At 41.9% G+C, this 24,638-nt stretch overlaps 1 protein-coding gene across 3 annotated transcripts in view; it reads right to left on the reverse strand.

The window, feature by feature from the left end:
- Positions 1-24,638, reverse strand: part of JAZF1 (JAZF zinc finger 1) — a 339,131-nt gene that overhangs the window by 27,766 nt on the left and 286,727 nt on the right. For all 3 annotated transcript variants that reach the window (XM_036897481.2, XM_057504610.1, XM_057504609.1), the window contains exon 3: positions 23,081-23,277. In XM_036897481.2, the coding sequence (XP_036753376.1) occupies positions 23,081-23,277 (197 nt within the window). The remainder of the gene's footprint in view (positions 1-23,080; positions 23,278-24,638) is intronic.

Consider the following 24,638-nt stretch of genomic DNA (forward strand, 5'->3'; position numbering starts at 1 on the left):
CAGGAGAGGGCAGGCCAGGAAGATGCCCCACCTGCCATTTTCAACATGTAGCAGGAAGTGGGGCTTTGTCCATAAAAAATGAAAATAGAAACACAGTGACAAAAGATACCACCCCACTGTCCTTTAGCCTTTTTTTCCCTTTTAGAGTTAGGAAACTGTATTTCTAACATCTGACTCTCCATGCAAAGGAAGAATTTATTTTGAATTTGTGTCTTTCATTCCTAGACCCTCCACTACCACCTCCCTCCACCTGCACCCCCATTTATAAAGCTCCTCTCCTACGGGTCCTTCCAAAATGTGTTTTCACTACTCTCACCCTCAAGTCTGTACTTTCTGACTATTTAAAAGTGCTCAAACTTGACCTTTATGCAATGTTATCAGTGGGTCATAAAGTGATTATATTTCAAGGCTGGGAAGGACCTCAGGTCTTCTGTGCCAACCTCCCCTCTCACAGAGGGCAAGACTGAGGCCTGGGGAAGTGAGCTGTCCCCAGTCACACACTTGGGAAAGGTGCAGCCAGTAGTCTGGCACCTAGGTCCTGGACGCTGCCACCACCCCACCACCCCCACTAATGTCCTGTTAGTGGCTTCCCACTGCGAATAAATGGGCAAACCAACCTTTTCAAGCCAGATGATAGAGACCGCTCTCATTTCACAAATGCTGTGCATTAGTCAATTTAATACTTGTTCTCAGGAGTTTGCTCAGTGAATACACCACACCCCATCCTCCAAGACTGTCTCCCCAAACTATTTACTTCTCAAAATGTGGGGGTGAAAGAGTAAGTTCTTTTGAAAATTACATGCAGTTAGAACTGTTTTCATAGCTTTGGCTGAATCTGTGTATCCCCTAGCAATGATCTGTATACAGAGATGCAACTTCATGAATATAAAAATAAGAGGTTTAAACACTTCTCAATTGCCACTCTAAAGCCAAGGTAGAAGTTGGGTCCAGAGGGAAAAATGAAGGTGAGAATTTTTAATTCTAGTTCTCACATCACTGAATAACTTTGCTGCCCCATCTTCCTCCTCCACTACCATTTGAAGCTTGATTTGTGGCCAGCACTAAATCCAAATGGTCCATTTTCCACATCAATCCTAGCCCCGAGGCATAAAGGCTGACCTTGGAGAAGCACAGTCAGTCCTGGAAGCCAAAGGGCTGTGATGTTTGCAGTGCGATTATCACAACCATTAGCCAGCCTCCCATTTTTTAGCATCACCCTTTTTCTTCCATTGCATTTGTTTTTCTCTGTAAGGAAAAGGTTCCTTTTTATTTCCACATTCAAGCCAACAACCCTGTAAGTTCTGTAAGTCATGTCATCCACGGATTTCCTCATGGGATAATCCATGTGTCACAGACTACAAAGGAACTATTTCTAGTTGCCTGAATGAGGATTAATGAACAGATATCCAGCAAACCTCTGGGATGTGCAAGGTCACCAAAGCCCTAGCAACTTGCACAGTATGCATTTGTAAATGGCCATTTCAAACTGCTTCAGGAGCATGATTTTCAAGTTTTGACATTCATAAGAAATGTCTTGCACGACTATATTTTTTGAAAAAGTGAAAGTTTCAAAAGCCAAACCCCAAATGTATTACATGATGGTTCCAATCTTTAAGGGGCTGGTTCCAGAACTGAGAAGTGTGTGAAGAGCATGTGGTCTTTCTTAGCAGACTGTCGATGGGATCTTGTCAAGTAGACATGCATGTCAAGGATCAAAGATGGAGAAAAGTTGACTGGTGCTTTTGCACATGCCCTGTTCAAAGGGGCTTGCATCAGAAAATGCAACTGAAATACTTCTGAGGTGCTAAAGTAAACTGTTGTAATGTCACTGCATAACGTGCTATAAGGCTTTATAGCCACAGAGTGCCTGTAGTCACTGGAAGTCATTCTGCATTCTTACATAAATGCTTTCTCCCCAAAAAACTCCGTTCTCCACAGAAAAAGTCCTTTCAATAATGAACAGCCAGGTCTGTTCCACAGAGCACAGGAAAAACATGATAAACCAAGTCACACAGCCTTGGCAGTAAACATATTCTTACACAAGATTTCTACAACTCCCTATAAACAAAACACAGGCTATTAACCACTCACAGGACAAAAAAATGCATTAGGTTTCCTGCAATTAAGCCGCAATGTTTTACAGTGCAATTTTATTTATAACTGAAAGAGAGTAAGTAAATAAATATATAAAAAGTCGACAGACCCCTCCCGCCAAAGGCTTATTCTGCAAATTAGCTCTGCAGTAATAAAACCTGTGCCAGCTGGACTCTTTCCCCTCTGCGCCATGGCACAGGCAGCCAAAGCAGGTATATGGTTGAGAAAACACAAAGTAGGGCATTTTCCACCTTCAGCCAGGGACGTTAATTGAACTTTGGCAAATGTTTAAAGATTTCTCTCTCCACATACAAGGAAGAATTAAAAACAGTCGAACTGGGGAAAATGAACATCTGTTACTGACTTACACTCACAACCACAATGAAAAACATTCATAATTAAAACAATTTTTGTTTCCCTGCTAGTTAGATCTGTAATCTTGGGTTAAAAATATAAATGCAGAGGCTCCTTATTGTCTTTGGGGCTCTCTTCCTATGGCTGCTTGTAAAAAGGGTAGTTTATACTGGGTGGCATTTTTGTCTGCTGGAATAACAATATCAGGAAACAGACTTGCGTAGAGAGATAGGGGACGACGACAGAGGGCACCTACGCAACGGAGCCTCGTTTATGAAGCTTTCAAACAGGAGTCCAGAAGTGTTTTATATTTGGGAGTTAAATACACTTTACAGCTGTGTAAAAACCAGAGCCATTTTGGGCAGAACATAAACATTCCAACATCTACAAGGTTTACTTATGTTGAGGAAGCTGGGCAGGTTTCTATCAAGTGGGAGGGATGTGTGTCACACAGCAGTGCTGGAAAGCCTTCAGTACCCAGTCATTTCCCAACCAATGTGCAGAAATTTCATTAAGAAGATCAAGTCTATTTCCATACCCTCGCCCTGCCTATTGAAATAAACTCCTGAGATACCAGCCTGACTCTCCCTGCCCTTCAATCCGCCCTCCTCCCCCAAGTAGCTGCACCCATAACACCGCTCTTCTCTGATAGCATGAGTAATAGTCACTTCTCTTATTAGAATGGCTCCCACTGCCGACTCTACTGAACATACAGCCCAACCTAGCATTTAGGACTGCTGTGCTGTATCTGCGTGTATGCTTCGTGATGTCAGGCTAGGTTTTTGGGCATAGAATCTACAACACAATACCCACCCCACCCTGTACCCTTACGTGCCCTCAACTTTGAAGGCCTCTCTCAAATGCTACTTCCCTCCGGTAATTAAATGTTAACTGGATTGTTCCCAAGTAGAAGCGACTTCTCACTCCCTTGACCATTACACCACTTCATTCAAGGCTCTTCGGTTGAGGATCTTAAAGGAGCTTTGATTCTTTTATTCATCTTGCATCCCCTGGGCGCTCAGCACTGGCTCTTCCAGTAACAAGTCACTGGACCTGGGGCCCTGGCTGTCTCTCTTACAGAGTTGTATAGCATTTTCTGATTCTTGTCTGATATACTGCTGCTAAGGTAGCTATAGATATCTTGATGCAATTGTTACATGAATTAAAAACAATCATCTTTACTTCCATCAATACAATGTGTAATTTGGTCAAGCAGATTTTCCAGGAGTGGGTTCTAACTGGAATGGCCATCGTAATTAGTCCCTTTTCTTGGTTGAGCCAAGAGGGAATTAGCTGCTACCCATTAATTAGCATTGTTTTGGAAGGATCTTAAGAACACACCATAAAAGAGCTTACTAAAAGTTCGGCGTACCTTGCTTGCTGAAGGTCTAAGGCCACAGCCCCAAGAAGCTGGCCCTGCCTTGGACTGTGTCCACAGGCTCCAGCCAGCTCTGGCCCCAGTCCCACACCACGGAATCCACCCGGGAAAGGAGATGAGGCTGGGTCGATCCCCAGAGGGAGAGGATGAGAGGGCAGGAAACTGTTACACTCTCAGCAGAACATGAGGCTTTTTCTGTGGTTTAGGAAAACACATCTGGACGGTTTTCTTTCAAAGTGGTACTGGTTCAGCACACCTCTCCCTCAGGGACGAGACCCAGAAGTGCTGAGGGAGCTGTGATGTTATTCCTGGCCTCGGCGAGAGTGGGAAGTGCCATAAATCTCTCAAGAAAGCCTAGGCTCATGGGATTTCCAGAACCAATCTGCCAATTTATGGGGATCAGATCATTCAGACAGACATCTGAGCCTTACATCCTTGTGAAAAATATTAATATATGGGAACATTCCTGTCGCTTAGGAAAATGCTCTTCTTTCGAGGCTCTCCACTTACTAGGATATGTCGGACATCTAGGGAAAAACATCAAAGCAGCATAGCCTGAATCAGGCCAGTCAGCAAACCTTTAATTTCAGAGTGACTTTTCTGGGAAAGCTGCTAGTGGTTCACCGGACTATGATAAATGGCAGACATGGTGTGGTGTGACACTGGTTTTGCATCTGGGCAGGAACACTGCTCAAATAGCCCTCAGGTCAACATGACAGGCCTTGGCAAATATGAAACACAACGGTGGTTTACAAACAGCACCCACAGCCTGGTGCTGGGCTGGCAGCTCTGCAGTCACCTGGCAGCTGCTCAAAGCTCCGGATTCCCAGCTCTGCCCTTGGAATGTCGCCTGATGTAGGGTGGGTCCCAGAGACCTATATTTTTAAGATGCTTGCAGGTCACCAGGAAAAGTTTGGGAACTACTGAAGCAAAGTATATCACGACAGAGGTGATCCATGATTTAAGATCATGTTTCGATTCTACAGTCCTTGGTTGATTACATACTGCCCCTGAAGAGCCGTTCTTGTCCCACTATGCTCAGGAGATGGCACCGCTGTCCTCTCAGGTGCTCCAGCAAAGAACCTGGGAGTTGTTCCTCTCTTTCCCCTTCCAGCTCCCCATCCAACGCCTGCAGGCTCTGCCTCCAAACACCCGAGTCCATCCCTATTATCCGAGCCACAGCACCCACCACCCCTCTTTGCCATTCCTGCCCAATCCCAACATTCACTCACCAGTCAGGTTAATCTTTTAAAACTGTAGAGTAAACCCTGACATCCCACTGTTTAAAATCCTTCAATGGATCCCATTACACTTAGAAAACAGGACAAACTCTTATCATTTGGGCATTTTCCTCCCTCCCCACCCATTTGCACCAACCAGCCTCACGCACCTTCTTCTTCTATTTCATCTATGACATACTCATTCTCAAAACTCAGTTCAGCTAGCACTGCCTCCGAGAAGTCTCCTGTGACTCCCCACCTTGGGGCAGAGCTAGGTGCCTGCCCCCTCTGTGTACACACTGAGCTTGCCTCTATTGGGGAACTTAACATCCTGTGCGCATTTTTTCATTGCCTGTCTCCCCCAACTAGTCTGGGCTACTTGAGGACAGGGGCTCTGGCGTTTAACTAGGCAAACATTTAGCACATAGCAGGCACTCAAATGTTGGTTCTGTGTATCAGCGAGAATACCTCTTCCAGTTATACCTGGAAAAAAATGATCCTAGAAGCGTAGGATGTACTGAGCACTTCTGAAGGGCACACAAATGAGTTGCATTTCATATTTCATGTTTTCAGTAGGAGAGCAGCAACCAGGAGTGTGCTTTGGAGAAAAGCACCAAGATCCAGGCACCCCAACTTACTAACAGTGTGCCTTTGGGCAAGTTACAGAACATCTCTGCTCTTCTAGTTTCCATTCATGTATAAAATGAGGATGTGAAAAATGTGCTTAGCAAAGTACCCAGGCGCAGTCCAGGTGTCCCCACATGGTGACCAGCACTGTTACTCTTAATCCTCCAGGTGGGCACACACAGGCTAACTCCAGTGCCCCTCGCCAAGGTCGGGTAGGGGACTGAGGGTCTCTCTCCAATCTGTTTCATCACTATAATTCCATGTATCTTGTCTCCTGATTTGCTCTCCTCCTTAGGTAACTTCTGTTGTAATGTCATTTCTGAAAAGTCAACCTCTACCGGTCTCAGAGTTCAGTCACCTGATCCCGCTTTCACTCTTAGAAGAGAATCTGAGGGACTCAGGGCACACCCTACCCTCTCTGCCCTTCTCCCTCCAAATTGCACATTTTCATTTTTCAGTTTCATTGACATTACTGTCATCACAACTGCCAGTACTTTGCTAAATCCCTAAAGCGGAATGAGCACTGGGTTAGAAGTCTGGATCCTTTTTATCTCTCTCTGGGTAAAATTTGCCAGCCTAGTTTCTTTAAATGGCAAGTATTAAACTGCTTTTACTTCACTAATTAATAATTAGCTTTGGCAAGAAAGTAAAAGGCACAGTTGGATCATTCTCAATGAAAGATAAACTGTAAAAATCAAATCCCAGAAAGAGAACTCGGGGTAAAATACGAGGACAGGCAAGGCTGCGCAAGAGGCCAATAAGCAGAACTCCTGGGCGGGTGTCCGGCCAGATGATGCAGAGCCCGTGTGTGTGTGCCAGGGGCAGGTTTCCGCAGGCAGCGCTCTGTACTGCAAGTCCTCCAAGACTGGAGGCAGTCTTTTCTATTGCGGCTTTGTAGCGTGGAAATCCCAGCTAGTGATGACTTTATGGGTTTGTACGGTCTAGACAGGAGGGTTACTCTTTGGTGAAATTGCTCCTCAGGGAGGTTACTGTGAAAATGTCCAAACAATGAATTCCCATTCCAAAGGGAGGCTACGGAGAAGGCGCGAGGCTGCAGTGGAAAGCCAGCCCTCCCAGCTTTGTCACCCGCTACATTTATTTTCTTCCCTGTCAAAACATAGGCAGGAAAGGGGAACAAGAGCACTAGTAACAAGGGAGAACAAAAAATGAAGGCTGTCTGTCTGTAGCTCTGAGAAGCTGGGAACCACTGACCAACTTTCAGCTTTCTATTTTCTACATGGGCCTTTCAGGTTTCTCGGCCTCTGGAGATCTTCAGAAGCGAGCATGTAAAGATACTATGGTCTGAACTGGGTATGGGGTAAAATGCTTCCAAAAATATCAGAGAGTCATGGTGCTAAAACCCAGAGGAACTCACAACTATTTTCACCTCAGGTTTTACGGGGGCTGATAGAGGTAGGTAGCTGGACGTGCTCCTTCAATACTTGGAAGAAATCATTTTCACCTACCCCAGGACAGAACCAAGAGAAAACACCTGTCTGAAAGCCTTCGATTCTGCTTAGCTAGCTCTTCTGGAGGGAAAATGGCTTTCCGTGAAGGGAAGTCAAGGCCTGCACGCCCAGGTTCACATCCAAACGTGAAGCAAGTTCTGGCAGGAGACCATCTCCAGGAGCCCTTCCAGACCACACCTGCCCACACTGGGGCCTCTGCCATGCGCATCCCTCCTGGCCTAGCTCTCATATTACCTTACACTCATACTGACGCACTTTCCTCACTGGTATCTTATTTGTTGTGACGGTTTCTCCTCTTTCCCACTGACTGCCTTAGGGTGCTGAAGATCCTCCTCTACTGTTATTTCATTCTGATGGACCTAGTGATGGTCTTGCATGGTAAGTGCTGTTACTACCTAAGATGAATAAATGATTAAACAAGGGAGAAATTTCTATCAAAAAAGGGCATTTAGAAAAAAAGCACTTTCTTGTTGCAGTTAAGCTCTAGTGAAGAGCCTTGTATTCCCTCTGGGGGTGGGGAGTCTGGGGCCCGGGAGGAACGGTACGGCTATGGTTTGATGAGATATTGTGAGTGGGAAACTATGAATATAACACAACTGATGATGAAAACACACCTGGTATTTTGTAGTGGCTGGAGTTGTGAGTGAGAGGAAAAGCACTCGAGTGGGAATCAGGAGGCTCAGACTTTGGTACTGCTTGGACCTACCTGGGCTACATGACTTTGAGGTTGAGACTACATTTATATTATATAAAGGCGTGAGCCTAGGTCACTGGCTTTCAAGTTTTCTGCCCATTAAAAACAGCTTATATCATAACTCAGAAAACCACACACACACCCCCACACATGAAACTAAAAAAAATTTTCCCGACAATACATACCCTTACTAAGTGTGAAGCACCTTATTTCTTATTTTTTTCAAAACACTAGTCATAACTTACAAATTATAGTAGCCAAGATGATCTGTACTTAGATGTGATCCTATTCTATTTGTTTTTGTTCCTTTGCTTTAATTAGGAGGAGTTTGGGGCATTAATGCACCTCATTTCAGGAGTGTTAAGGACAACATACATAATAAAGCTACTCCGTCACCCACTTGCCACTCTCCTGAGATTCTCTCCCAGAGGGCGGAGGAGGGGAGGGCGCCGCTCTCAGCTGGGCAGGCCCCCTTCATCCAAGTCACGGACTCCTGGTCCTTTCTAGGCAGCAGGCGGTTTGAGGCCTCCCCAGTCTAAAGACATTTATTTTTACCAATTCTCTTTGTCAGTCTTTTGAATATTTTAAAGACATTTGTAATGAACACAAAAAATTGGGGAGATGCACATGTTACAGCAATATTGCTGCTTTGTCACTGAATAAACGGAGGCCATTCAGAGCACTTACAGAACTGCACTTTGAGTTGTTTTTTTATAATCATATTTCACACTGACCTTGATCCCCTTGAGCCAACCCAGAGGACAAGGCAAACCTCTGATCTGCTCTGTGTTTACCACAGCTCCACCATCTCCTTTCTTGGAGATTTCAAGGGACTATACTACCTATTGTCTGACATTCAGCTAGCATCAAGGGCACGGTTCATGGCCCCAGGACGGAGCCAAGTGAGCTGGCCTACACAGGACTCACACCCATGGCCTCAGACGTAGTCCTCCATGCTCTCATCATTTGAGCTAACACAAGGCATGGACCATATGCACAGAGAGGGAAGATGACTTGCCACAAGACTGCAGAGAACTGGAATATGTAACTGATTGTTTAGTATCTTTCTCTGTTAGTGAGAAGACTTGACAACAACTATTAATTGGACACCTGTGTGATGGTATGTTTATTAGGTTCATAAATCCAGGCTACTTAAAACACTTTCTAGACAAGAACCAGGTATCACTCTGAAGGAGTCATAAATTGTCACCTTCTGGAAGTTGAGCAAAGAGGCAAAATGTTCTGAGAAAATACCCATTCACTTTTCAGTCCTGTCATCTTTCCAAAACATACTACTATATAATAGAAAATGCAGATTAAGTGAACAGAAATGCTGGGAGGCTGTGAATGCCATTTTTAAGAGGCACACCTATCATGAAGTTGAAGCTGCTTTCAAGTTTATACATAGCATAATTCATTTTCCAGTTTGCCCTCCTTGCTTGACAGAATTAAATTGATAATGTTTACCAGTATGCCACAGTTATAGCTTTAGCAAAAGGGTTCACATGCAGCTTTCTAGTCTTAGCAAATTTCCTCTTTGGGTGATGCCAGGAAACATATCTTTGTTGAGAAGTAAAAAAGGGAGTAAAAAAGTCCTTTATGGAATACTTATTGCTTATTCATTTCAGGAAACATGGTCCTATAGATTGTTTACAAATGTATTAACTGGATTCTACTCAATTTTTAATTTGCTATTTACTTGCTAAGTATCATGTATTAATTACCAATAGTATATTTATGTTTCTGTAATAATACTTATTTTATAGTTATTCCAGAAACCGATGAAAAATTTTAAATCCCAATTTTTATATTTACAGTTACTTCATAATTTTAATTTTATGGTTTTAATTTCTAAAAGGGACCTATTCATCTCCTGGGGGAGAAAACCCTCCAGCCTTAAGTGTGTCGTCCACAGGTGGTGTCAGGAACCCATCTAGCCTGTCACAGTCAACTCCAGGCTCGAGATCCCCTTGGCAGCCCAGTCCTCATTGAGCTGCAACATTTTCATTTCATGCGTTTAAAACTTAATCATTTGTCAAGTTTTGTTAGTCTTAAGAAAACAGTTTTCCTTTAGGTGTAACATAACATATTCTAAATTAAACACACATATATTACTGAAACCAAGTGGCTTTAATTAAACATTTTTTTGAAAGACTGTTTCCTCTTAATAGCAGTGAAATACTATTCCTAGCATCTGAGTTCTCTGCCAAAATTAACTTCATCAAGGTGAATTTTAGGGAGACTTACAACACAATAATGGACTAGCATTTTACATGATATTAGGAAGTGGCCATTTAAGCGGGTGGTTATGGGGGCCTGTTCAAGGCATGAGATCATGATCATGTGCCAAAAATGTCATCTGAAATTGATTGCCTGGCACTGGCCCTCACAGTCTTTAGTGCATTGCAGTTTAGTCTAGATACTACCACCCAGTTCTCTCTGGTGGAAACTGGACAAGGACAGCCAATGGGAAAAGCCAATGTCAAGGTCCTTTGTACCCCCGTGTTTAAGATCCTATGCAAATATTTTCAGATCCAACATTAAGACCAGAATCTTAACTATGTAATTACACAGCATGTAGAGAGCTCAAACTATCTTACATGGAAAGCATCGTTTTCACTATTTGCTACAGGAGAAATCTGCTTTACTGGAATTATTCCTTGAAAATTATGGTAATTTTGAAAGATCTATTTTGAAACTAAAAATCCCCCTAGACCTAGGCTGCCAAGAGACATCTTAGCTGATAGACAATGGCAGGTGCTGTCTAGCCATGTGACTCAAAATTATTTTGACAAAAGGAAAAGAATTTTCCCTGAGTGTGACTTATTCTTGGGCCTGTAACGGTCTGGAACACCTTGGCTGCTTTTTATGCCTTTAGGGAAAAAAACTAATAATAATTGGGTACCTAGGTAGAAAACCCAGCATATCACAGTGTTATTGGATCTAAAATTCCTGTACAGTTGTCTCCCAACCATCTTCCGTTTCTCAGGGGTGATTTTTCTATGTGTATTTCACCAAAGAGAGCCTGAATTAGCTGACTAGGTTTTTAAAATAAATTACTTGTTCAGCCCAGTGGAGTATGAAACAAACACATCTTTGATCTGTGATGATCGAGCTAACTTATTCCTGTTCTGATGAATATAAATTAACACCAGCATCCAGTTTCCAAGGAGGAACTACGTACGCATGGAGGCAAGGTGTAGCCGTATACAGCCAGGAGCCATTCCGCCACTGGCACCAGGAAGGCTCCAGCAGCCTAAGCTGCTCCCTTCCTGTCAAATACCATGTCCTTTTTAGGGCATTTCCAAGAAGTTTAAACAAAGCCCTGGGACAGGAGCAGGGAGATTCTGCACCTTGACTGTCTTTTTTAGCAAGGACAAATTTGCTTCAATCTTGCTCATTTTTCTGCAGATTTTGTCTTTAATGCTGTGCAGTTGGGTGTGCCTGGGACCATTTTATTGTTAAAACTAGACCCACATGGAAAAGACATTAAAATATGTTTGCTGCCGTGATACCCACCAAGATGAAAGGGCTTCTTTGATTTTAATATGCTGTGTGACGGGAGGGAAAAAGAAAAGGGTTCTTTGGAAACATACACATTTGGCCAGGCTACGAATTCATCAGGTGTTAAATCTCCATCACCTTCACCATAGAGGTGTAAGGGGAGCACTGAGCGTCTGTTTGTTTATTCGTGTTTTCAGTGGAATCTGCACTATTTTCCAGGCTTACAATATGTTGCTCTCTTTAGCACTCATATTTCAGTTCTGGTACTTGCTTCCAGAGGAAAATTACTGAGAAGTGTGTACTGATGGGTGTTGGCATATGAGTGAGCTCTGGACTTGGGCTTAAAGAGATGCATTCTTTTTGGGGAGAGGAGGTGTGAGCAGCGCAGTCTTAACATGTGCCCTTTAACAGAACTATCTTATGATCTTTCTTGATACGTTTTTGGCCAGTACAGGGACTCCTGCTGGGACAAAGAAAAAGCAACAACGACTGAAGGCCAAAGTCTTGCCACAAAGTGTGTTTCCAGCACCAGGTGAAATATGACTGTAAAGACCTTCAAGATTTCTTGTGGGAATTCTTAACAGCGGACATACTATTTTTATTGAGTCCGATTAAACAATAACACAATTCAGAATAGCTATGAAACTAAGGTTTGTAACTAAAGGTATACACTTAAGCATAATATTGCTAAAATGATAGGCCTCAAATTTCATTAGACAATGAATTATTGATACCTTTCTGTTGCTGCAAATATTAAATCTGAAGGTAAGCTGCTATTATGCAGCTGCCCATTATAGAAACCAGGTTTACTTAGAGTTTCAGAGGATGTGCTCAACATGGGCTGAAGTTGAGTAGCTTTGATTGTCTTTCCTGTAAAACTCTCAACAAAAGGAAATACTCTTTACTTCACAGAAAGCAAAGTATTTTGGATATTGGAAGACCCACACACTGTAATCTTATACCAGAAACATTCTCAGTTAATTCCCAATTCTGTGACCTAAGATTGAGTGTGTGCCAATGGACTCTTCTTGTCTTTCCTTCTCTCCTCTTTTTGCTTTATCTGTTTCTATTTAATGTGTTTGTTGAAATTGTTTTATTTGACCATGATACTGTTTCCTTGATGTTCTTAAACTAAGAAAGATGAGAATAAAGGATGCTGCTTACTGTTTTTCTTCAAAAGACAGGAAATTCCAGAAATTTTCGTATTCAAACTACTGCATATATTTACTTCCTTTGTTTTTAAATGGATTGTTTACAGCAGAGGAAATACACTTTGCTCTTTCAAGGAGTGGGTGGAAGTTAAGGGTTTCTGCTCCTCATTTCTGCCTGGGCCATTAGCTCTTTTCTTTTTAGCTGAGCTGAATACATACAGTGCAGTGCACAGACCTTAACTGCATAATTGGATGAATTTGATAAATGTATCCTTTTGTGTGATCAACATCACAATCAAGATATGGAATGTCTTTATCATTCTAGAAAGTTCTTCCGTGTATGCCCTTTCCCTCTGCTGCCCTTGAGTCAACTACTGTTCTGATTTCTATCATTACAGGTCGGTTTGCCTGTACCTCAATTTCATATATAGCTCTTTTGTGGCTGGCTCCTTTCAGTAAGTGTGTGAGATTCATGCACAGTGTTTTGTGTAACAGTTCCTTGTTCCTTTTTTTTCCTAACTATCCATTGTATGGATAGATCACCATGTACCTACCCATGAGTTACTTAACAGTTTGGGGCTCTTCAGATATAAACTCAAGCATATATGGTCAATTAATATACAGTAAAGGAGCCATGGACATACAATGGGGAAATGACAGCCTCTTCAACAGCTGGTGTTGGCAAAACTGGACAGCTACAAGCAAGAGAATGAAACTGGATTATTGTCTACCCCCACACACAAAAGTAAACTCGAAATGGATCAAAGATCTGAATGTAAGCCATGAAACCATTAAACTCTTAGAAGACAACATAGGCAAACATCTCCTGAACATAAGCATGAGCAACTTCTTCCTGAATGCATCTCCTCAAGCAAGGGAAACAAAAGTAAAAATGAACACAAGGGACTACATCAGACTTAAAAGCTTCTGTACAGCAAAGGACACCATTAACAGAACAAAAAGGCATCCTACAGTATGGAAGAATATATTTGTAAATGACATATCCAACAAGGGATTAATATCCAAAATACATAAAGAACTCACACGCCTCAACACCCAAAAAGCAAATAACTCGATTAAAACATGTGTGGAGGATATGAACACACAATTCTCCAAGAAATTCAGAAGGCCACAGGCACATAAAAAGATGCTCCACATCACTAATTATCAGGGAAATGCAAATTAAAACCACAATGAGATATCACCTCACACCAGTTAGGATGGCCAGTACCAAAAAGACTAAGAATAACAAATGCTGGCGAGGATGTGGAGAAAGGGGAACCCTCCTACACTGCTGGTGGGAATGTAAGCTAGTTCAACCATTGTGGAAAGCTATATGGAGGTTCCTCAAAAAGCTAAAAATAGAAATACCATTTTGACCTGGGAATTCCACTCAGATTCAAAAAGACATATGCACCCCTATGTTTACTGCAGCACTATTTACAATAGCTAAGATATGGAGGCAACCTAAGTGTACATCAGTAGATGAATGGATAAAGAAGATATACATATACACAATGGAATACTACTCAGCCATAAGAAAGAAACAAATTCTACAATTTGCAACAACATGGATGGAGCTGGAGGATATTATGCTCAGTGAAATAAGCCAGGAGGAGAAAGACAAGTACCAAATGATTTCCCTCATTTGTGGAGTATAACAACGAAGCAAAACTGAAGGAACAAAACAACAACAGACTCACAGACTCCAAGAAGGGACTAGCGGTTACCAAAGGGGAGGGGTTGGGGGGAGGGGGGAGGAGGGCGGTGGGGGGGAAGGGAGGGAGAAGGGGATTCAGGGGTATTATGATTGGCACACATGGTGTGGGGGGATCAGGGGGAAGGCAGTGTAGCACAGAGAAGGCAAATAGTCACTCTGTGGTATCTTACTACACTCAGGGGCAGTGACTGCAATGGGGTATTGGGGGGACAATGATAGCAGGGGTGAATGTAGTGACCACATTGTTTTTCCATGTGAAACCTTCATAGGAGTGTATATCAATAATACCTTAATAAAAAAAAAACAGTTTGGGGCTCTTATGAATAAAGTTGTTTTGTGTATCTTGTACTGTCTTTTATGGACATGTTTTCATTCCCTTGGGTAAATACCTAGGGTGGAATTGCTGGGCCTACATCAGTTTGGTTGTGGAGCCCTGAAGAAGGCCTTGCCCTCCTCAGCTGCGTGGGGGAACAGTGACATCTAATGCCCTCTTCTCTACAAGCAGCTTTGGTGACGTTCTCTGTCCTTCACAGGAATGAGGGCAGGGAGTTACTGAAATACTGTTCTCAAAGCTTACCTGGTCCTAAAGACCTTGAGATGCCTTTTCCATGGCCCTATGACCTTTGCATATCTTATCAGTGAGATGGTGGTCAATTCTTCAACATCTTAAAGGTCACCACAATGTAAAAAGACCTCAAAGTGGTCCATGATGGTGGTTGGGCCTATGTGGGTAGATCCTTCAATGAGAGGGGACAGAGCTCATTAATGAGTGTGTGAATCTGTTAGAAACATCCAAAATTCTGTTTTCTTAGTGCTTTGAATTTCCACAATTAAAAGGGTTATTATTGCTACTTTTACTAAAATAACAATATAAAAAATCTGTAACTCTACTTCTACCATCCCTGGTCATAAAATGGTTATCTTAAATGCTCTGGTATTAATAACAACAAATAGTGTCATTTTTGTTTACAGATATCCTGTCCCCTAGGAAATGTGCCCAAGCCCAGAGCAGGTCACTAGCAAATACCACCTGTAATGCACATTCCTGGAGCCAGCCTCTCTGAGGTTAGTGCAGACCAAAAACAAACATGCACAAGCAGTGCTGGCCAGGGCTGGCGAAATACCATCTGCTCAAAGAGCAGGATTCAGCTAAGAGCAATAAATGTTTTCTTTGTTTTGAACATGCTATATAGCTACTTCAAGAAGCCCTTAACTAACCTGACAGCCATTTCCATCACTGACAGCCAGCAGTCCTGAGTACACGGGGCTATTTACTAGTGCACAGTGTGTTGAATGCAGAGTAGGGCACTTCCAAACCTGATGTCTGTTCTGAACCAGTATTTTAAGTAGGGAGGGTGTTAATACAAGCAATTGTTTCCATCCGCATCTTTATTTCATTAATCCTCACAGGGAGGTTAGGCATTGCCTCCAATATACAGATAAGAATACTGAGCCTTGGAAAGGTTTAAGGCCAACCATCTCTCAAGTAGGAAAAACAAAATTTGAGCCCAGATCCCTCTGAGGCCAAAGGCTTTTACCACTTTACCTACATATGCCTGGATTTTTGAAAGTTGACCTATAAAATTCCACGTTTATATAATACCTTTTGTTAGGTCTCTGGTTCTGTTTACTAATTCCCTAAGCTGACTTTCCATAATGATCATGGGCTTTAAAATTGTTTGCCTCCAAATCACTTTCCGTATTCCAACGCCTTGGGAATTTACATTGGCCTTACAACAGCTAAGACATTTTAAGGTGTGCATGTACAGCTTATAATCGCACTGAACGGCATTGAGAAAGACTGTGTGTGTACCTCTATCTTGTCTTACTAATCATCCATGCTGATAACTTAGGCCACCTGTGTGTGTGTGTCACATTCATTAAGTGTCTCCCTTGCATGTATATAACCAGCTTCTAGTAAGAGACATAAATTCTAGTCCACAAGAGCTATGCCTTCTGCTTTTCGGTATCGCCAATACTGGCACACTGCCTGTAACAAAAGAGATGCCTAATAAATTATGTCAAGTGAAAAGAAATCCAATCCTGGTGCTGTGGAAACAGTGGCTACTCCACTTGGGAACCACCTGAACTTGGGGAAGTTATCATTTAAATGAGCCTCAATTTTTTTTGGTCTTTAAAGTGAAGTTAATAATGGTGAATATGAATGCTTTTGTACACACTATAAAGTGCTATAAAGATTAATACTATTATTATTATTACAGCTCACCATTGACTTTATTGTTTTTTCAAGTCAAGAAAACATTTCCTTTGGGAAGGTCTCATAAGTTGTGTAGTTGTGGAGCAGTAACTGAAATACTATTCATTGTTGCCATCCTTACTCTACCCACAACTTGAGTTGCAAGAGGGTATTAGAAAGAAATAGTCACATAAGATGGTGGGGAAGGAAGCCAAATTAGCCATAAACCTGCACCATGACACTCAGGAAGCAGGATAAAGATTTTACAAGTCAATCAAAAAAGAAGATAAAGGGTAATGATTAGAACAAAGTAGCATATAAACAAAGAAGCAAACAAACCACAGACCAGGAAAGGGTGTGTGAGTGACCCTGAACACTGTGCCAGCTGAGAACACTGCGAAATATTGTCATTCTCCAGCTACAAGAAGCACATTTCTGTAAAATGGGAAATATCAATCAAGGCCATTTTCTTAATAGGGAGAGTGTAGGGCATGTTTCTCAGGCATTATCCAGATACTCAACTCGTCAGGGCACAACCAGTTAGAAAAATCCCAAACCACAGCCTCAGGAATTCACCAGTAGGAAGCAAAATTCAGTCAGACTGAAATACCTTGCTTTTTCTTTTCTCATTTCCCCCATTAAATGGGATAGAATTTCTCTCTGAGGTTTTTCCTTCTCATTCTTCCTCTTCTTTTCGGTGGGTGGGTGGGGACGTATGTTAGACCTTACCTTAATTATCTTTTTCTCCAAGATTTTCTGCCTCTATCATTAGCCTGTTTAAGTTTATTTTGCTTTCTAAAAATAAAGGCACAGGGAAAGAGTTCTGTGTACAACTCCATGTACACAGAGACTCTAAGTGTCAAGTGAAATTCTGTCAGTTCTATGAGTCTGCATGGCTGAGTGTTTTCCATCCTAAGAGAAAAATACTTTAAAAAATGATGTGTTGTCTATCAGTAACTCCTGAAAATTTAAAAATCTTTATGTGAACAACTTCCTACAAAAGCCTTAATGGAATGTTAAGGCCTCCTAAAAGGCCAAATAGCAGGAGATGCAGGGATATCAAATGAAATGAAATGAAATAGCACAAGGTTGAAATTAAATTATATGCATTAATAGATATATAGTCCATGACTTCTGAATTGTTACAGGCAACCTAAACAAGAAAACAAAAATGTAGTTTAATTTCCTTGGGTCCCTTTCTCTGGTTTAATACCTGAATTCCCTGCCCTGCCCCCTCACCCCAAAGTGGGCCAAAATACACAACAAACATTTTCTAGGAGAGACTATGCAATGCTATTATAATCAGAAACCCAGCCAACTCTTTCTCTGACTTCTCCATTAAGACATATGCGAGCATCTGTTCAGTCCCAGGGGACTCATCTCTGGTGTCTAACCAGGTAGGCTATGCTAACCTTTCTCCAGGCAACGTGGAAATATGTTAAGCCAAGCAAAAAATAAAAAACAAACACACAGCTAAGACAGCTGGACTGGTCACATTTAAAAAAGGCGGTTTCTCAACTCTGGCTATAGGTCAGAAATACCTAGCCTGAGGGAGCTTTTAAAAACCCCAGTTCCCAAGCCCCACCCACCAACTGAATCAAAATCTCAGGGGTGGAGGAGCCCAGGCAAAAAAACTTTTAAAAATTCTCCAGATGATTTCAATCTTCAGTCTGATTGAGATTCACTGCTTTAAGAGATTTAGTGGGCAAATATGGGAACTGGGGAAAAAATTACTTTCTTAGTAAGCTATAAGCACTGATAACCCAAATAACTGCTCACTAATGATAAATGCAAAAGCTAACCTAGGCTCTCCTACAGGATGACCTCACTCCTTCCCTAACAAAAGGCAATTAAATTAAACAGAAGGAAAGAAATTAAACTCTAGGGGGGTGAGGGTCATTAATTCTGTCCATATCTTCCAGTTATACATACTAAACAGTTGTTTTCGTTAGAAGTAATATGGGCTCATTTTTGAAAACAGGAAAAGAGAGAAAAAAAAAAGAAAAGAAATAATATCCAAATTCTTATTATATTAAAATAAGCACAGTTAACTTTTTTGGAGTAAAAAATAAAATTGGGATCACACTACATGTTCAATTTTGTAACTCGATAATATGAAAACCTTTCCGTGTCATTACATAGTGACCTACATATATTGTAAATGTCTGCAAAGTAATCCACTGCTTGAAATGGCCATTATTATTTATTGGTGATTGACTTTTGCTTTAGGTTTACTCAGACATAATTAGGACCATGGCCCCTTCTACAAACTAAGTAAGATTAATCTGATAAACACAGAAAGGATAAAATAAGGTATAATGGTAAAGTAGGAGGGGAGAATGTCCTGATAGGTAGCATTTGCTAAGGGCAATAGTGTAAATATTCCCACCAAGCCAATTTCAAGATAATCCTTTTAGTAACTGGCTTGCAAACCTGAATGTTTGCAACAGAAAACCCCGCTAAACCAAACGGGTGAATTCTCCAGGTCTGACATGGTATTTGAATGGTGCAATGGGTGACAGTGGGAGTCCCCGTGAATGGAGGTGAACCACAGTTTTCGTATCTTAACATACCGCTGTAGTTTGGGTTTGGAGTTGTCCAGTTAGCAACCAGGGCAACTGGATGACTGAAGATCTAATAAGAGTTTTAAAAAAGGTATTAATGTGAAGAGAAAACAGAAAGACCACATTTTGTAAGTAGGCAGACATGGGCTTTGGGCAAGTTACCCTTATCAGGCCTCTATCTCTTTAATCTATGCATGGGACTAATAATGTCTCAGGGAGACTGGTGTTAGGATTGAAAACATTGTCCATAAAGCATATTGTGAGCATACACAGTAAACACTGTACAAACGTGAGATGCCTTTCCTCAGTAAAAAGACAGTACTTCTAAAGGAGAAGGATATGAATTGTTCTAATGATGCCAGGGTTCTTGTTTGCGGAGTCAAAGAATGAACTTAGCAAACACCCAAGGTAGGAGAGCCAGGGCAGAGGCTTTTATTTAGAAATAAAGTGAGAGGAAAGAGCTCGTGGCTCATGCCAGGAGGGGACAAGAGGGCCTGGGGTGGTGCGTTTGCCTAGGGGATTTATAGGCAGTTGAGGATTTTGGGGAACTGAGGGCTTAGGACCTCCTGCCCTAAGGACCTATACCACCTGCCCTGCCCTCAAGGTGGGCTGGGTTGTTGTCTGTTTGCTAGGGCTGTTTACAGTGAAGTCACGGGTTATGCTGAGATACCCTTGGGGAACACTCAAACATTCCAGGCCAAGTTGCTCCTTGCCTTTTGACCTTTAACTGATCTCACTGAAGATGTCTATATTCCTAGTGTGGTATCTTTACCCTAGAGAATTAGTGTGACCTTGAATTTGCATAATGCTGAACACAGAGTTTTGATTTACATTGTTACATTGCTTTGACTGTAAATATCTTGCCTTGCTTTTTCCAGAGGCCCTTACCCTACCCTGTCTAAGCCCATGGTCCCTGTCTCACTGACACCTTTTTTCAGGGAATTTAATTATGTTTATCTTTAAATTCCGTATCTTTGTGATTTAAACCAGGAGTTGGCAAATGATGGCCTGTGGACCACATCTGGCCTGTTCTTGTAAATAAAGTTTTAGAAATACATTTAGTTTTCATGGCACACACCATGCCCATTTGTTTCTGAAGCTGTATAGCTGCTTACATGCATTGGCAGAGTTGAGTACCTAAAATAGACGCCCTGTGACCTGCAACGCATGAAGTACTATTTATTATCTGACCCTTTACAGAAAAAGTTTGTTGACCCATTGATTTAAACCACTTCAAACTTTCCTTAAGTGAATACTTTAAAAAATAAATATTAAAACAAAACAAGTAAGTTTAGGAAATGACAAAGGTAAGATAAAAAGATTCTCTTAGGATAAAAAGAGAATTCCTAGGATTTGGCATTCAAAATAAATCCTGGTTCCAAGAATATCTAGGAAACACTTCAACTCTGGATTAAGCTGAGCTCTAATTTGGTCTCATAAAGACAGTATATTATAAGGAATGTTTTATAAATGAAATTTTCTGCAAGATTACTATTACTTCTGGGCCAGGAATGCACCTTGGATATGGAACTTGGACGAGTAAATTTAGGAGGTAGAAACATGGAATATTATTTATAACCTGGCAATGAAAGTGACTGAAACCATATTAGTCAGGCAAAATAAGCTGATCTCTCTAACTACAGGTAAAATAACATTTCAAACACTGAAAAATGTACACAATCAAAATTGTACAGGGTAGGGGTTTAAGAAACTATTTCCTCTGCTAATTTTTGATGTTTACACGGAATGTTCTTCAAGCAGCAAATAACTTACCAATGATCTTGACAGACTGAAAATGATACATCTTTACCACAACATAAATTAGTTCTCTCAGTGGGAAATTGCTAAAATAGGCAAGGCGTCAGAAAGATTTCTTTATGTCTGAAGGAAAGGAAATGATTCCATTTCTTCCAAACATTCTTACATGAAAAATAATAAACTCTCACTTTTAAACTGTCTATTTTCATGGGGTTTTAAGGCACCCATTACTAATTGGGAGAATCGTGGTTATCTGATGCTGGCTGTGAGTCAGTCCATATTAAATCAGGTATAAAACACACCCAGGTATAAAACTGCCCCCATAATTCATTATATACGAATACATATTCACAGAAATACCCAGAAAAGAGAACTGCAGAATTATACTACATTCTCACAGCATTCCTTAGATTCACACAGCAAATGTTACACAAAGATCCTGGGAAGTAAATCTTCACAGACTAATATACGGTGGCCTATCTAAGGAAATGGACAAATGCCCAACACAAATGAACCACCACTTCATCCTCTGCAGAGAACTGACCCTGATTTTGTTCCTACAGCAACTAGTTGAAAACTGCAGATCAGAGGTGAACATTTATGGGACGTTGGGCACATACATAGGCTACCCCAGTTAACTCTCACACAACAACCCACACAGAGGGTGTTATCAGTGATATGTAATGTAAAGGGGTTTCAGGTGGGAGCTCTGACCCACCTGCCTCCCACCCTTATCCTGTCTTCAGAACACCCAGGCTGCCTGTCAACCATGAGTCCCCCAGCCTGCCCCTAGGAAAACAGGTCCCATCATCAAAGTTTGGGAATCATACTAAATCCTCCCCTTGGAGAATAGTGGTGTATACTAAAACGCTGCATTAAAGAAACCAGTTTACCTTTGGTTAACCCATCATTTCCCCAAAGTTATTAAAGAATCCCTTTTCCTCAACTACCCTTTTGTGAGAATAATATTCTGAAGCAAATTTTCAGAAATACTACTGTAGTCCCCTCCTTTGATCAGAGATGGATGAAAGAAAAGTCATTAAGAGAAAATTAACATTTTTACCCACAGTCAAGGAGGCGATGCTATGGAGATGATGGTATGATTCTCTTTGCTCTTAGGATGAACCAGAATCTTTAATAAGACCCAAGGTTGTCGTCCTTGGCCTCTAACACCTGGCCACTTCGCCTGCTTCTGGTACCTGGGAGCTGCCAGGCGTGCCTCACAGAGCCTCTGGTGAGTGCTGTTGCTTGGCTGGACCCTCCTTCTTTCCCTCCTTACCTACTTGATTCCTGTTTATCTTTTGGGGAAGCTTTTCCTGGTTGGGTTGAACTCTCTCTGGATACTCCAAAGTCACTGAGTTCTACATAGCACTTGTCATGATTACAGTGTTCTATTTATTGATGTATTTATTTGGCTATTGCCTGTCTATACTCTGACTTGGGAGAAGGGAAATGCATTCCTGGTTCTCAGATGGGAGAAAGAAGAGGTCGCCTCTTTCTACCATCTTAAGTCACTCCAGCCCATAGAGCAATAACTTCGAGGATCTTTGCAGTGTGAAGAGACTGTGCCATGCTCAGCTCAGGCCCAGACTGCATCCTGGTCTGTTTCCACTCCAGGTAAGTTAGAAAGAAAGTCTGGGGAATAAATTAAATTCAGGAAAGACAGACTAAGAAGCCCAATGCTTACAGACCCAAACTCCATTGTGCATTTGAGCTTATGCACTAAGAAAGTTGATTTTGATCTCTACCTCTGACTCCTGCTTTGTTTTTCAGTTCCTTCCAGTTTTGGGAGGGAAGACAAGGGTGTCTTACTGGTATCTCAGTCTGCAACATCTCCTGCTAGGCCTAAGCTCCTTGAGGACAGGTTATGGGGCAACTCCAGCTCACTACTGTAGCTCAGTGCCTGGCACACAGAAGGTGCTCTTAAACTTTTTTTAATTAATCATTTTATTATGGAAAAAATTTAAAATAAGCAAAAATAGAGAGCGTGGCATAATGAACCCCTATGTACTCATCACCTAGCCTCAACAATAATCAACACATGACAATCTTGTTCCATCTACTCCTCAATCTGATTGAAGTAAACCCCAGACATCACAATACTTTAACTGTAAATGGCAAAGGCTTGAAAAAGAATCTATAAAACCACTATCATATATGTATTATAAACAATTTATAAATAGTTCATCAGTAACAAAAAGACAAATGAATCAACAAACTTCAAACTCCAAGACCAGTAAAGGGTCAAAGAAGAGACGTGTCTGTATCATCATCTGTCCCCAGCGTATCACACATCACAGCCCCTGGGCGCCCACCACCTTAAACCTATGACGCGGGCCACCTGGCTCACCTGTAGGGGTGCTGCTGCGGAAGGAGGAGGACGGGGTGATGGGCGGGGTCACCGGGGGAGTCAGGCTGCCGCTGCTGTGACGAGGTGGAGTGGACACGTTCCCTCGAGACACTGAGCTGGACAAGGTCAGCGAGAGCTTCGGCTGAATCTTCTTCTTCAGGGACTCCTGCTCCCTGCGGGCAGCATCTGTCATGAACCTGAAGCAACAATGGGAGGTAAGTAAGGGGGCCAGCCACCTGAGGGCATGAGGATTATGCCAATGAGTTTGACAGGGGCTCCGCCCTGGCAAGGGCACTTGTTCACAGGTCTGTCTCAATCTCAAAAATTCACAACACATTTCCTTTCCCTACATGATGAAGTTATCTTTAGCTCATTGCTTTAAGGTTCCTTACAGTCGGGCCCATTTCTTCTGTGGGCAAACCCTCCTCAGGGAAAATGCATGCACACAGACACTATGCACATCACCGCAGAGCCTGCAGGCACAAGGCTCCCCTTCTCTTGCGAGGTCCTCTCTCTCTTCCACCCCACGGTAAGTCCACCCAATCTCAGTTCCCCAACCACTCCCAGGTAGAACGGGCTCCCTCCATCTGGTAGTATTTATTGTTCATACCACTTCGCTGCCACTCAACATATGTGGTCTTATGAAAACTCTGGTTCTTTTTTGTGACTCTGGATTCTCTTATTATTTGGGTTTTAAAATTTGTCATGACTGACTGAAGCCCTTGTCTCCTTAGCAATGAGCAGAAAGAAAAGGACTCAAGTTCCTACCATCTTTGCTAGCACACGGCCATGCCCACATCTGCAAACAGTCACAGAACCCCTGAACAAATCTGACCAGGAGATTCAAGACTGGAAGAGAGCCGTACAGGGTGGAAGAACTCCACTAACGGTCTGCTCACATGGTGATTTTACTGCTCATAAAGAGAAAGGTGACTTCCTGATAGTTTGACTTTGGAAACTTCAAAGGTATTCTTTGAACACTTTGGCTCGTATTATTCAAGCTTTGTTCTTTTCTCAGTGTATAATCTAACATTTCATAGATTCGTGTAACACAAGATTCAAAATGTCTATAAGGCAGCTTTTACCTAAAAAGCAAACATCTTTTTGTATTATTGGCAGGCAGACTCTGTCAGTTGCATTTTTGAAAACTGCTGGTGGAAAGCCTAGTGAACAGAGTGGGTGGAAGCATCAGTAATAAAACAGGTATCTACGCCCACCACCCAGAAACAGAATATAAATGTGCCCCTCAAGTCCTGTCTGTACCTACCTCTCATCACTGTGTTTTGACTACTTTAATACAATTAATCATAAATGAATTCCCTTACACCTAAGCATGGTGTTTTACCCAACCCATTATGCATTCTGCCTACAAAATTCCTTAGAGTTCATCTTTGTTCCACTAAGAAGTTTTGGGAAGTTAAGATAGTTCCAAAGGCTTCTAAAAGCTTAATTGATCAAACACCCAATGAAACATATTACAATATTGTTACAGTGTCTTAGAATGTCTACTTTCATACTTGGAATATGGACCGCATGTTGTTTTGAATGGTTTCTGTAA

This window comes from Manis pentadactyla, chromosome 7 (genome assembly GCF_030020395.1).
Source record: "Manis pentadactyla isolate mManPen7 chromosome 7, mManPen7.hap1, whole genome shotgun sequence".
Taxonomy (NCBI): Eukaryota; Metazoa; Chordata; class Mammalia; order Pholidota; family Manidae; genus Manis; species Manis pentadactyla.